Source organism: Misgurnus anguillicaudatus, chromosome 13 (genome assembly GCF_027580225.2).
Source record: "Misgurnus anguillicaudatus chromosome 13, ASM2758022v2, whole genome shotgun sequence".
NCBI lineage: Eukaryota > Metazoa > Chordata > Actinopteri > Cypriniformes > Cobitidae > Misgurnus > Misgurnus anguillicaudatus.
The window spans coordinates 17,868,171-17,883,758 of NC_073349.2; the positions used below are offsets into that span (position 1 = coordinate 17,868,171).

At 40.4% G+C, this 15,588-nt stretch overlaps 1 protein-coding gene across 12 annotated transcripts in view; it reads left to right on the forward strand.

Annotated features, from left to right (window-relative positions):
- Positions 1–15,588, forward strand: part of agrn (agrin) — a 329,502-nt gene that overhangs the window by 226,709 nt on the left and 87,205 nt on the right. For all 12 annotated transcript variants that reach the window (XM_073875244.1, XM_073875252.1, XM_073875243.1 and 9 more), the window contains 5 exons: positions 471–692; positions 5,410–5,610; positions 6,192–6,392; positions 15,030–15,172; positions 15,298–15,403. In XM_073875244.1, the coding sequence (XP_073731345.1) occupies positions 471–692; positions 5,410–5,610; positions 6,192–6,392; positions 15,030–15,172; positions 15,298–15,403 (873 nt within the window). The remainder of the gene's footprint in view (positions 1–470; positions 693–5,409; positions 5,611–6,191; positions 6,393–15,029; positions 15,173–15,297; positions 15,404–15,588) is intronic.

Here is a 15,588-nt window from a genome sequence, read left to right on the forward strand (position 1 = left end):
AGTGGTTCTTGGGACATTATCTCAAGCCATCAGGCATTATGGGTAGAGAAAAACAAGAAAATCTGTCCAACGACATTAGAAGTGAAATGCTGTGTTTTGAATCGGAACCTTTAAAACTCGCTCTGTTAAATTGTTTTAAGTTTTAAGTGTGGCAGCCAATTTTAAATGTGCTGATGAATCCCCTAAATTCCCCTGTATTAAATACAAAAGTCACTCCTGATCCGATGGTGACTGAGCATTGTTTTACTCTTTGGTGTTCTTTCTGCTATTATTTTTCAAAGTAAGTTTTTTTTCTGGTACTGGAATAATGAACCAATAGATTAAATGTCCTACACTCCATGTTGCAGAAATAAACCAGAGGGTTGTAAAACCCAACCCCTCCACCCAAACTCTGTCTCTTTATCCTCTACTTCCTACTTCATATCTGCTATGTGGTAACTCGTATCTCTTTCTGGGGCTTTTTGGGGCAGATCTTAACCTGGAGAGCCCCTGCCTGAAGAAGACCTGTGAGTTCGGAGCCCAGTGCGTGGTGCAGAACGGCGAGCCCGTGTGCGAGTGCTCGAATGTGTGTCCGCAGGATCACGACCCTGTTTGCGGCAGCGACGGGCGCACGTACAGCAGCTCATGCCAGATGAAGGCCATGGGATGTGCCGAACAGAGAAAAATACAGATGCAACACAAAGGACCATGTGGTGAGTACACACACACATTGATGCCACTCACTTTCTTTTTGCTTTTCATCTCGTCCACCCCCTGCACTTAAGCACTCCACCGATATTTGAAAGAGGACTGTAATTTTCCTCCTCTGCGACCTTTTTTTTTTTAAACGATGCACTTAAGTTAGAATTAAAGAGGGCAGCATCCTTCACGGTAATTGTTTGAATGACTCATGGTTTTTTTTGTCTGGCTTTGTAAGCACGTTCCAGATACAGTACCAGTCTGCGGAGAGGCCGGTTCACCCCTCGCACAAACACACGTTTGCGTGTGTACCTCACAAAAGGCTTGTAAATCATTTTTTGTTGCGCTTGTCTTTTGTGTGCTCACTTGGGAGAGGAATATTAAGTGGACTTTCTTGTGGATCTCCGCTAAGCTTAGAGCCCTGCGTTAAAGCCTGTCTATTTCACTGTCGAATTAAGTTCAGGGAGTACGGGGTGAGGCTTTTATGTTGACGGGATGCGTTTTCAGCTCGGTTTTTTGACCATGTGTGTATGTAGTGTTTAAAATGAATGCTGGGGTCATTTGGTAGCTGTAAGATTCATCTCGGGAAAGAGCGCTGCAGGCCACGGTTGCTCTTTATTGCGGTGTCGCCCATCGTGGTAGCCAGATATTAAATGACATACGATGGCAATATCTCGCTTTTCAGAGGCTTGTGGAACATCGGCTTAACTACCCAAAGAGACTTAATTTAACCCACGGAAACGGGTTCGGGTGAGTGCGATTAAAACAAGGCAGCGGGTTTGTGCATTTCTCATCTGTACAAGATAAAAATTGTTAACATTAAAGTTTATGGACGTGGAAGAGTAGTAAATGTTTGGCAAAGCTGATTCTGAGCTGTTTTCTGTGTCCACATAAAAAAACGGTTAAAATGTTGGTGGAAATACAGATAAATTGATGGTCTAGAGCAGTGTCTCCCAATCCCGGCCCCCGAGCACCCCCCCCCAAAAAGCCCCAGACGTCTCCCTATTTAACACACCCGACCCAACCCATCAGCTTGTTAGGGAGACATGTTTACCATTTTGGAAGGAGGCTGACTAGTTGAATCAGGTGTGTTAAATAAGGAGACATCTAAAACTTTTTGGGAGGGGGTGCCCGAGGACCAGGATTGGGAAACACTGGTCTAGATCAGTGGTTCCCAATTCCAGTCCACGGGCCCCCTCTCCAAGAATGTTTTAGATGTCTCCTTATATGAAACACCTGATTTCACTCATCAGGCTCCTTAATTAACACACTAACGAGCTGATAAACTGAATCAGGTGTTTTTATATATGGAGACATCTAAATGTTCTGGGAGAGGGGCCCGAGGACTGGAATTGAGAACCACTGATCTAGATGGTTCTGCAGCTGGACTGCTAACTAGTGAAATTGGTTTCCACTTAAGCTGATTAAAGCTGATAAACATTTACATTTATATGTATGCATTTGGCAGATGCTTTTATCCAAAGCGACTTACAGTGCATTACAACAGTGGTTCTCAAACTGAGGTCCGCAAAATATTTTATTTTATTAAATACATTCATTTACTATAAATTCTGTGTAATTAAACCTCAGAAAAACACAGCCCAGTCTCACGAAATTTCGTTATATAGTCACGTTATTCTTCTTTATTCTTTTTCCGTGCTATTATCACGAATTTTCAAGTTTTTTCGTGATCGTATAACGAATTCCTGTTTTCGTGTCATTATCACGTATTGGTTACTCAACTGTTTTGTCCTATTTTCTTACCATTGTCGCTTCTGTTTAGGTTTAGATTTAGATAATATGACATCCCTACCCAAACCCTACTCTACCTCTAACGCTTGGCGACATATAAAAAAATAAATAAGAAAAAATAGTATAAACCAATATATAAAGTGACATTCTAATGCAAGCGTTGTATAATTTAATATGTTTTGTTTAATAAAAATTTTACTTTAAAGGGACACTTTTTTGAAAATATGGAGTCCATTCGGGTCCGGCACTACCACTTTTAGCATAGCTTAGCATAATCCATTAAATCTGATTAGACCATTAGCATCGCGCCTAAAAAAAATAACCAAATAGTTTCAATATTTTTCCTATTTAAAACTTAACTCTTCTGTAGTTACATCGTCTACTAAGACTGACGGAAAGTTAAAAGTTGCGATTTTCTAGGCCGATATGGCTAGGAACTATACTCTCATTCTGGTGTAATAATCAAGGCTGCTGTAACATGGCTGCAACAGGCGTAGTGATATTACTACGAAAATAATCCCCTTGGTTACTTTCAATAGCAAGGGACTATTTTAAGGCGCTGCGTAATATCATTGCGCCTGCTGCAGCCATGTTACGGCAGCAAAGTCCTTGAATATTACGCCATAATGAGAGTATAGTTTCTACCCATATCTGCCTACAAAATCGCAACTTTTAATTTTCCATCGGTCTTAGTACACAATGTAACTACAGAAGAGTCAAGTTTTAAATAGGAAAAATATCGAAACTCTTTGGTTATATTTTTAGGCGCGATGCTAATGGTCTATTCAGATTCAATGGATTATGCTAAGCTATGCTAAAAATGGTACCACGAGACTTGGAGATCGGCTGAATGGATTCCAAAACGGTAAAAATCAAATGTTTAACTCTAGGGGAGCTGGAAAATGAACATATTTTAATAAGCGGGATAACGTATAGGCAGTTGTTATAGTGAAAAAGCCCCTTTAGTGTGATACAATGATTACACTGTCTGGGGTTATTTCTGCGATAACCACAGGCTGCCTATACATTATCCCTTACATAAGTTCCTTTTGTCCAGGAAAACAGCCATTGTGTTCTACAAACTAGTATAAACTAGTATGACCTGGTTTTACCAACTGGGAGTACTTATTACATTTTAAAAAGTCAATTTATGCCAGTGCAGCAATAGTTTTACAGCACTATTGCTGCAGCAGGCCGCTCGCTAGAGCAGGTGTCAATGGAACAGGGCAATAAAGTCCGGCCCCAAACATCTAATCACACGGAAGGAAACGTTGCTCATTTAGAGAGCAGTGTACACGGCCAAGCTCTTTGCCGCAAGTGATTTCTATTATTATCAGCGTTAATTATCCAAGCCCATTCAGTCCACAGCCTTTGCCTTACTCAGACCCCAGCTGTGTTTGTGTGCATTGTTCTTGAACGCTCGTATGTGGGTAGCTGCAACGTGACCATCCGAACGAGAGCACGACATGTTCTCGTTTTACTCTGCTTAGAGGGGAGACCCATAAATGCTCTTATCTTTATAGTTCAGGTGCAGTCCGACAGAGATATGATTGACATTTATTACTCCGATTTTTTGAGTTGCGTCTGACCTTGTCGCTCACCCACGGGTAAGCGCTCCGTTGTAACGGGGAGCGTGAGAACCTTCCCTCAAAAAACGATACGTATACATTTATTTGCAGAGAAACTAAAGAGTCAGCAGCAAATAGGCAGTTTTACCGGTGATTGAAACGTTAGCGGCCACAGTCGGGGATATAGGTCACCTGCGTGACACTGAGCAGGCGGAAAAAGAAAAATCATCAGGCAGCGGAGAAAGTGAGAGAAGCAGTAAATATAAACTTGCAGGAGATGGAGCAGACTATTAGAGCGGGTGCCCTTGCCCAAGCACCAATCGCTGGGGAATTTTTACGACTATTCACAAAAAGTGCTGCTGTGCACCTGACATTAAAAATGTGCTACCTCTCTTCTGGCCAAAGAGAGCAGTTTAACGCTCATCTGTAGGAGTACCTAAGGGCAGAATGGACAAATAGTCTCCACTTTTTCCCATAAGGCTAAGTTACCTCCTACATACAAACCTGTGTCTGTACTTGTGTATTGCACACACACACATATACACACATACAATACAAAGGTCATGGATTCGATCCAGGAAGCACATACTGCTTAAAATGTATATATTGAATCCACTGTAAGTCTCAGTGGATAAAACCATCTGCCAAATCCATACTGTAAATGTAATTTATGTGTGTATTAAATAATATTTTGGCCACCTTGTGTCCCATCCCTTGCCTTTGTATGCTCGAGCATTGTTAAACACTGAACAAATATGTTATGCATTACCCTCAGCTTAGTCTAAGAAGGGATTGAAACACGTTGCAACCGATAAAGAAACGCTTTTATCAAGACACACAAGCTGATAAAGGAGGATACCAGCAGGTGCGAGAATATGATTTATTGCCCTGCATCTGACTGTCACGCCAGCCGCCAGGCAGCACGCTGCAACTGCTTTTAATAAGCCGGCCGAGCACTCGAGCCCCGAGGTTGACTGAACGACGACGAGGTCACTTTATTAATGTGTAATAAACAGGTTGGTGGATGAGAGAGGAGAGATGCATTAGGACCTCTCTCCATTAACACTAAATCAGCTGTTGTTATTACCCCACCACTAATTGAATGTGATAGCAGTTGCTCTAATGCAATCCCCCAGGTGTTATTGTCATTGGCCGTGCCTCCTCCCCACCTGTTAGAGGCACATTTTATTTTACTGATTAATTGGGCTTTCAGAGATCATAGCGAGATATCTAATATACGTGTGGAGGAGAACCACAACTGAACTGATGGGAGTCCCACTCTCATAGAAAATGGACGTCACGTTTCAGCCCAAGCTTTAGTGGGTTTTAGATTTGAGGCGGACGGCAGCAGAGTGCAATGGTGCGAATCTACATCCCAAATCTCTTCATTGACGTCATACTTCCATTTCAGCTGACGAGTCCTGCACCAACTGTTCGTTTGGCGCGATCTGCGACACTCAGACGGGCCGGTGCGTTTGCGCACAAAGGTGTTTGAACACACGACAGCCAGTGTGTGGCAGCGACGGGATGACGTACGACAACGAATGCAAGCTGACTGTGAAAGCCTGCACTAATCGGCTGGATCTAAAAGTGGTGGCCCAGGGAGAATGCAGTGAGTATACAAGAGGCCGGGGTTGTCCGCCGTTCAGAATTGGGTTGAGATTGCCTTTTAAATTCCAATTCAATTTCTTAATTTGAATGCAGTTTGAATTGTGGGGTAGCATACAGGATGCAGAATTGTAATTTGAACGGAAATATTAGGAGCCAACGATATTATTTTAATTGCTGTGTGCAATATATATATTTAATTTAGTTATTAAGTCAATCTAGTTCAAATTTCAATTCAGCATCCTATAAATGGCCAATTCAATTCAAATGTCTACTCATGAATTTAAAGGTGACCAATTCTTAAATTCTGAAGCCCAGCTGTCATCTTCATACATGTTCATGCATCATCAGTTTGAGTTTGTCAATCAGTAACGCATAAGGCTATGCAATCGGTTTTCTTGTCAAAACACAAGAAACGGTTTTAGCTCTTGTTATGCCCCGTTTTCATGCACAGATATACCGAATTTTACACTCCTTGTGGTTTACAAACCTAAGTGAATGTGTTTGGAAGTTCTTCTGGATGTCAACAAGTTTGTTTTGTTTGTGTCTCAATGTTCCCGTCCTGTGATTTGTGTATGTGATCAGAAACCTGTGACAACATTGTGTGTAGCTGGGGCGCGAGGTGCGTGAAGAACAAGTGTGAATGTCAGCAGTGCACAGGTCAGCCGATTAAACTTGTGTGCGGCAGCGACGGCACCACCTACGACAACGAATGTGAGCTGCGATTGGCTTCCTGCAAGAATCAGAGGAAGATAGAGGTGGTGAAACCTGGCGTTTGTGATGAAGGTACTCATGTGCTTCTATACAGTAATCCCAAAATGATTTTGGACACCCAAGTTGCACTTGAAATGCATGGGCATGGTTGTATTAGATAGATTACATTAAGTGGGATCTGCAAATGTATTATTCTTGGGTTCCTCTTAAACGGACACTCCACTTTTTTTGAAAATATGCTCATTTTCCAGCTCTCGTAGAGTTAAACATTTGATTTTTACTGTTTTGGAATCCATTCAGCTGATATCTGGGTCTGGCGCTACAATTTTTAGCATAGCTTAGCATAGTTCATTGAGTCTGATTAGACCATCAGCATCGCGCTCAAAAATAACCAAGGAGCTTCAATATTTTCCCTATTTAAAACTTGACTCTTCTGTAGTTACATCACGTACTAAGAACGACAGACAATTAAAAGTTGCGATTTTCTAGGCAGATATGGGTATGAACAATACTTTCATTCTGGCGTAATAATCAAGGACTTTGCTGCTGTAACATGGCTGCAGGAGGCGCAATGATATTACACAGTGCCCGAAAATAGTCCCCTGCTATTGAAAGTTACCAAGGGGACTATTTTCGGGCAGTGCGTAATATAAGTACATAAGAGTCAAGTTTTAAATAGGAAAAATATGGAAAGTCTTCGATTATTTTTTGCGCGATGCTAATGGTCTAATCAGATTTAATGGATTATGCTAAGCTATGCTAAAAGTGGTACCGTCAGACTGGAAATCAGCAGAATGGATTCCAAAACGGTAAAAATCTAATGTTTAACTCTAGGGGAGCTGAAAAATAAAGATATTTTTAAAAAAGTGGAGTCTCCCTTTAAGTTTACACAGTTGATGTAGCACTTAATGTTTCATTTTATCTAAAGAAATGATTCACACATTTTGATAAGCAGAAAGTATTTATTATACCTTTTACTATTTGAAATCATTCTACATGGTTGATGTGTCTGTGCTATCTTTATTTAAAATAAATGCCACTTGGTTTTATGTATTTTGTTTTATAATACAAAGACTTCCTTGCTTCTTTGTATTTTAGGTGTGGTTTAAATTCCAAAGTTAAGTTTTTGTGCACTGGACATCCAGTATGCAATAAGACAGATCAGTCCCTGTCATATTTATTTGTGTTCTGCTGAGGGCTAGCCGAGTTAATGCGTTCACCCAAAACAGTTTTTGCGGTCAATTTAACCTCCTTGCATTGACTGCACTTAGTGACCTGTCATACAGGATGTGAAGCATGAAACACAACCATCAGTATGCACTGCGCGTCCTCCGTATTTTCTCTCTTGTTCGCTGTATTGTGACGATGTCATGTCTCACTTATGTCATTTTTCAGCAGCCTGTTGTAACAAATCATGTTTCTCCCCTAGAAGTCTCAACAGACCATTCTGTCCAGTTTTTGTTGTGGGGAAGGGTCTGCTTTTAAGGCTGGAGGGAGCTCAGTCCAATCAATAGGTCTTATTAAAGGCCAATGGCTCTTGCTTTGTCAGTTTTATTTGTAGTCCAGTGCTATGACGCAGCTGCAGTTCAAACACACTGTTTGGCCCGGGGCTGCAGGTGTTCATAAGTGATTGATTATTACTAGGTTAAAGTTTAGTTTAAAAAAAAACAGAGCCATTTTGTATACCTCATTTTGACATTGCAATGTACTGCTAGCGTGACTTTCTTGTGGCAGGTGCAAAATGCAGCTCTGTTCCATATCTAACAAGCTTCCTAGACTCAAAAGTGGATTTCAGACTCCAATCTGAGTTTGACCTTAACTTAAACATTACGATTTAAGGGCACATATTATGCCCATTTTTACACAAGGTGTGCCTAGAATGTGTTTTTGAAGTTTAAGCTCAAAATACCCCACATATCATTTACCGTATTATAGCATGTCCGAAATGCCCCTATTTGGGAGGACATTTAAATGCAAGTGAGCTACAGCTCCTCGCTCTGTTACCAACAGACAGTGATCACTTGCAGTAAAAATAGATCTGATTCCTGTGAATACAGTCTAAGACAATAGTATTTTTATAACCACATTAGGGCTGCAATGTACAAACACATTTAGAAAAGCTAAATGTCAGTGGCTGTAGATGGGACTGTTTTTGTGATGTCACATTATAAATAGTAAGGAAAGGGCAGGGTGGATTTTTTCATTGAAGGTTTTTTGTGTTCACACACTGCCAAAATACCTTTATGTGCACCTTTTTAAAGTGGACTTTGCACAATATGTTTAACTTTTTGTCTAATAGTGTCATATTTAGTAAGATTTAATATGCATAAAATACACAATAGCCTCAATCGCATTTTTTTAGTTACACACAACTCCCATCATGTATTGGTTTGGTCACTAGGCTTTATACAATGCATTATGGAATTGGCTTGGGATGATCCTAACTGTGGGTTCACACCAGCCGCGTTTGAGGCATCAAATTCTAATCTAGTTTGCCGCTTGAACATTTGAGTTTACTCGCTTCATTCGTGCGTGAAAGCCGTGAGTAAAATTCTAATCATCGAGACATTCACACGGAAATTTGTGTCACTGGAGGGGCTTCTGCGACTCTGCTCGCTTTCTGTAATCACGTCACTACTAGAGCAAGCTCCTGATTGCTTAACGCAGTGCGTTTTTCCAACAAAGTTGAAATAAGTGCTGGGCAAAGATTAATCGCGATTAATCGCATACAAAATAAAAGTGATTTTTTGCGTACACATGCGTGTACTGTGTCTAATTATTATGTATATTTAACCACACACACATTCATATATTCATTCAGAATTGTTTTATTTATATATCATTTTTTTAGATTTATATTTAATATAGATTATATAAAAATATAAATAAATATATGTAAACATGTAAATGTTTCTTAAATACATACATGAATGTGTGTGTATATATTTATACATAATAATTAGACACAGCACACACTCATATATTGTACCAATAATCACTTTTGTTTTGTATGCGATTGATTGCGATTGATCTTTGCCCAGCACTAGTTGAAATGTTTCAACGTGTGCGTTTTCCGCGGCAAAGCTCAATTTGCGCAAACTAGATGTGCGAATGAGGCGGAATCGCGTCTACCAAGCTGCGCTAAACGGCTCATTCGTGCAGTGAGACCTCCAGACGCGCCTCAACGCATCTTTACATGACTTAACATTGAAATCACTCGTGCTTGACGCTTCTACTGTTGCTGGTCTGAACGCAGCATAATAGTTTATGTACAGGTAGGAATCTTAGAAAGCGTAATAAAGTTGTAAACACTCACTGTGTAGCAAATAAAGGTGCTGCACAATGCTATAAAAGAACAATTTTTGGCTGTATGGTTCCAAAAATGTCTGTTTTACAAAAGGTTCTTAGTAGTGGCATAGGATTCTACACTGAAAAAAATGATTCACTGAATTTAATCAATTTTTTTAAGGTAAGCGGTTGCAATCAACCCATTCAAGCTACATTCAAACAAAAAATATTAGTAACTTAAAATAAAATATAAAACTTTTGTTTAAATGTAGCTCAAATAAATTGATTTCAACCACCCACCCCAAAAAATTGATCAAATTCAACGAATCATTTTTTTTCAGTGTACAGACTATGTAAAGAAAAGAAATGGTTATTTTAAGAACCATGGACTGAATAGTTCTTTGGGGAACCACAAATGGTTCTTTGGCATCGCTGTGAAGAACCTTTATTTTTTTAAAGACTGAATTGTCTTCATATTAGACGCACCCTTAAAATGCTTCCTCTGTAGGCACCAGTTTCTGGTTTAGAGCAATAGTGTCACATTAAAACATTTTCTTAGTGGGTCCAAAGGGGTGGTGATTAATTCATTTATTTAGACTTGCTTTAAAAACACACAATCATTAGTCATAAAAGCAAAATGCCAAAGCTCTCTCACTCTCTCATTCGAAGGTTGTGAAAAATGACAGTCTAGCCTGCGTTTGGCCATAGCAGTGAATTTATCACCTGTTTAATTTCACACTCTGCTAGTCTGAAGCGAGACTCATTGTAGACACTGACAAAGCGATAGAAGCAGAGCCGAGCATCACCTTGGGGCCGCGGCCTATTTTTAATTGAGTATACGTTTACTAAATAGGATTATGCATTGAAAATATGAACATAACAAACCCCAATAAGGTTTAAAGCATCGGCCTGTAAGCTTGATCTCGTACTGGATGAGAATTTAAGAGTGGTGAACAGGAAAAAGGGTGCAGTCGTCCATTAAACACGGGTGTCTTCTCATAAAGAACTTCTCTCAGCTCTCCAGGCTACTAGGATGGCCTATTGCTCTTTATGTTGCCAGTGTTACGATTACTCTAAGCAACCGTCTTAGTCTTTCATTAATGCCACTATTCAGGGTGACAAATTACGAATAAATAGAAAACTACCTACCAACCAACCAACCAGGCAGTCACGAAGGCCAAAAAGATGTGTGTGCGCCTGTAGTGTCGATACAGAGGTCAACAACTTGTGATGAATGTGAATGTTGACTCTCTTGGGGAGAAATGAAAAAAGAGTGCAGTAGAGGATGTGCGTTTGTGTGTGTGTACCGAACCGAAGTGTGACATTTAGAAGGTCTCTGTGTGTTTCCCCGGGAGTTATGCATTCACAGTGAGGCATCCCGGCCACCTGCAACAAACTAGCAGTAATCTCTGAAGGTCACCGTCTTCTTCCTTCTTTCTGCCTGACATTTTTCCCCAGATACGAGAGATCTTTCTCTTCCGCCCGTCATCTATCTCCTCGATGCACGGAAATGCCTCTGACCCCTTGATGGGCCATCTGTATTTTTTCTACTGGAATTATTCAGTCTCTGTTTACCCACTTTGCCCGGCTCTTTATTCCTTTAGCTCTTCATCTTAATGGAAAACTCATGGCTAAATGGACTCTCGTAAGTACATGATTGAGTTAAAGAGACGGGGAGGGACTTTGAGGACAGCTGATGCATGCATCTTGGTGTTCGCTAATTGAAAGGCTTGCGTGCTGCGCGGGTGCCGGTGACATCAAAGGACAGAAACTAATTAGCACCTCCTCCCACCTCCGTCCGCATCCACGCGTGGTACCGGTTTATTTATTCACCTTTTCACGTTGAGTTTTGCTAGCGTGCGGATGAGGAATGCAAATGTTTTCATCTTTCGCTTAGCTTGCACAATTGGGCTTAGGTAGCCTTAGAGCTTCATATATGGAAATTATTACTGGTTCTGCTTAGCGGTCAGGCTTAGAGTTTCGCTTAAGCATATTATTTACAATATCGGTGATGAGCGACAAAAGTGTGCGTCGAATAAGTAATAGGCCTTTGAGGTGAAAAGCTTGCAGCAAAAACGCTTCCTCTACTGAAAATGTTATCCCTTTTGTTAAACAGCTTGGTCAGGTTTAAAGTCCCTGGCATAAAAAGTCGCAATCAACTTCCATATTGTAATGCATTTTAAAGTGAAAATGAATATTACATGGTGAAAACGATGGCGTGGCTTGTGTTTTTCACAGTGAATTGATTGGATATAGAAAAGTAGGTGTTTCATTTAAAAGTGGAACTCACAGCAGATGACACTTGGAAGGGGCGGAGTTAATGGATGCTCTGCCCAAACCATCAAACTGATGATATCAGATAAGGTTAGCCACAAGAGGGTGGATGTAGATTTTTTTAAAGAGCACCTATTGTCCGATTCACATTTTTAAATTTCCTTTGGTGTTTCCTTTGTTTACACCAGATGCGAGTTCAACGATTTGCGCGAGTAGATTACATACAAAGTCGATGCAAATGACGCGAATATGTGAGTGGCGCTCTGTGGCGCGACAGGGATTTGAGCAACTTCCTGAGTCAAAGCTGGGCGCCGTGGACAGGCGCCACCTGTCGGCGCCAGTGTGCGTAAACTCATAGAAAACAAGGTGTTCGGTTTTTTTTTTTTAGACGTCCGAGAAATCCCCCCCCCCCCCTATAAACAACAGGGGGCCTTTAAGCAAGATTTGGGATGCGATTATCTAGGTAACTGGCAGATCAGCTAGACCAGTTTAGACCAGAATTTTTTTTTATTTGGATCACGCTTCAGTAAACAAGTTCTTGTCTGTTTTGTCAGTGCGTTAGACGTTTCATTCTGTATTGTGTGCTTCAATAATAAGCATATGATGAAAAAAGAAAGCTTTTAATAATCATAGTCCAAATACTACATCATCTCCCCTTGGAGTCTCTTGGCTGATCTTAACAAGACTTTGCCCTAAGGCGTGAATTCAACTCGTCTCACATTAAGCAAAATGTCACATCTCTGCACATCACTTCTGAACATCGCTAATGCTCTGAAGCAGAAACCGACTGTCTGGAGCAAGTGCGTGCGCTCTCTGTATCAATGTGGCCAGGTCTTCAGGCTCCAGTGCTTTCATTGTTTCCAGACTGGGGCTAATGAATTGAATGGCCTCCCCAAGCATCGACCCTGCGAGGGCTGTCAGTGCGGATTCTTGATAAGACGTATCGGGGCTGACCGACCCCTAGCGAGCCTTTACTGTGACCAGCTATGTAATCTGCTTAAGACGCGGTGTTTTAGGCTAAGTGGCATTTCGAACTATACACAAATGAGTTTCACATAAGAGCTTGTGGGGTCGGCCTGCCCACCTGCCCTCCGCTACATTCAGCTCGGGATTTGGTTTTGTTTTCCTTAATTGATAAAGGGTTAGCAGCACAATACGGTTGTGGGTTTGATTCCCAGTGAACACGCATGTTGACAATAATGTACTGTATGGATTGAATGCATTGCAAGTCGCTTTGGATAAAAGCGTTTGCAAAATGCATAAATGTGATTTTTAGTATTAAGCTGACTTTGTTGTTTTATAAAAGCCTATATTTAAAAAGATGCATTGATTTTTACTTTCATATGCTTCTGCTATGATTAACTGTGGCTACCCTGCACTACTCTGCTTACAAGGGCAGTGTTGGTGAATGATAAAGCCTGTTAATATGGGTACTGTTTATGAGCGCTGTGCAAAAGATGCCTGGGTATATAAATAAAAGAGGTTTTATTAAAGTGCTTTCTTGACTAGAGCTCTTTGACAGCTTTCATTAACAGTAAGGAACCATAATGCTCTGTTACAGAGAGAGGTACTTTATATCTCCAGTGAGTCTGCTTTGTTGACTAATAACCTTTAATTCTAATTAGGCAAGATAAGAGTGTGTTTAATGAGGCGACTCATCTGAAGAGAAAACTTCACCATTTCCTCGCTATAATCCCTAAAGTTTGGATCCTGGAGAGGCTTAAACTAATGCTAACTGCACCCAAAAAATTTTTATACAGATTGTTACTTATTTCACTTCTAATCGAAGCATAAGGGACGAGTTAGCCAGTGGCGCAGTGTTGTCTCCTTTAATTTATTTTGTTATTCCCTGGTTATTTCCATAGCTGGTCATTATCTTATACTTCCAGCAGTTCAATCTTCACTATAAAGTGAAGAAAATCTCAATATTCACTGCCCCGTGCCAAATATTTAAATACATTGCCAAACACTGTCCATTAATTCTTGGCAGCCAAGTTAAAAAAGACGCTTAAGTACCTGGCAATATTTTATTTTATTAGAAGACAATGTGCTGCATGCTGATATGCAAATTTGTGTGTGTGGTCCTCAGTGGGCTCTGTCTTATTGTCTTTGCTCTTTTAAACCTCCAAGTACTTATCCACTGTTATGCAAAGATAGTAGGTACAGTATTGTGTGAGATGGTCTGCTCATATCTCCTAAATCAATTATGTTAGTGTGATTCTGTATCTGTGCATTCATTCTGCTTAAAGGGATAGTTAATCGAAAAATGTCAATTTTTTTCATAATTTATTCATCATTAAGTTATTACAAATCTGTATACATTTCTTTGTTCTGCTGAAAACAAAAGCTGGTATTTTTTTGATCTGTGTTTGTAAGTTTTTGAGCAACATTTACCTCCATAGTATTATTTCTGTGCACCTGCTTGATTATAAATCTTTTCCTTTGTGTTTAGCAGAACAAAGACATTTTCACATGTTTGTAAAAACTTGAAGGTGGGCAAATATAGACTTTTTTTCTATCCCTTTAAAGGGACACCACTTTTTTGAAAATATGCTAATTTTCCTGCTCCCCTAGAGTTAAACATTTGATTTTTACCGTTTTAGAATTCATTCAGCTGGAATTCTGGCGCTAGCACTTTTAGCATAGCTTAGCACAATCCATTGAATCAGATTAGACCATTAGCATCAAGCTAAAAAATAACCAAAGAGTTTTTATATTTTTCCTATTTAAAACTTAACTCTTCTGTAGTTACATCATGTACTAAGACAGACAGAAAATTAAAAAATTGTGATTTTCTAGGCAGATATGGCTCAGATTATACTCTCAAACTGGCGTAATAATCAAGGACTTTGCTGCTGTAACATGGTTGCAGGAGGCGCAATGATATTACGCAGCGCCTGAAAATAGTTCCCTGCTATTGAAAGTAACCAAGGGGACTATTTTCGGGCAGTGCGTAATATTTTGGATTCCAAAACAGTAAAAATCAAATGTTTAACTCTAGGGGAGCTGGAAAATCAGCTGGAGTGTCCCTTTAAAATTAAATTTTTGTAGATTTTGTGTTTGGGGAAACCATGTGTAATTTCAGAACAGTATAACTAAAATGTCCTCACTATAATATAAAAACAATTGTGTATGTGTATTTTACAGATTGTGGGTCAGGAGGCTCGGGCTCAGGATCCGAGACCTGCGAGCAGGATCGGTGTCAAAGGTTAGGCGGGTCGTGGGATGAAGACACAGAGGATAATGGATGCATCTGTGACTACAACTGTCAGTCTGTTCCACGCAGCCCGGTATGAAAATCTTTGCATCTGTGAATCCACTCGTACACTGCCCAGACGTTTAACTTGGTAAAATGCGTGGTAAATCGTTTAATCCTTTAATCACACCGTGTTAACCTTGCCGTGAATATTTGCAGGTGTGTGGCTCAGATGGGAATACGTACAACAACGAGTGCGAGCTGAAGAAGACCAGGTGTGAGAAGCATATTGAGTTGATGCTCCAAAGCCAAGGCCCCTGTATAGGTGAGATAAATCTGAATTTTCCTCAGCTATCTCAAGAATAACACAGGAAATCAGAGGGGTAGGCTGTTGTAAAACCATTGTGGAAGGATGCTGCTTACCTTTGAGCTTAGAGGGTTTGTGTAGACCAGACCGAAAGGCTACCGCTAAGAGAGGAAGAGCATGGATGTGTGATCAGAGCAGTGTGA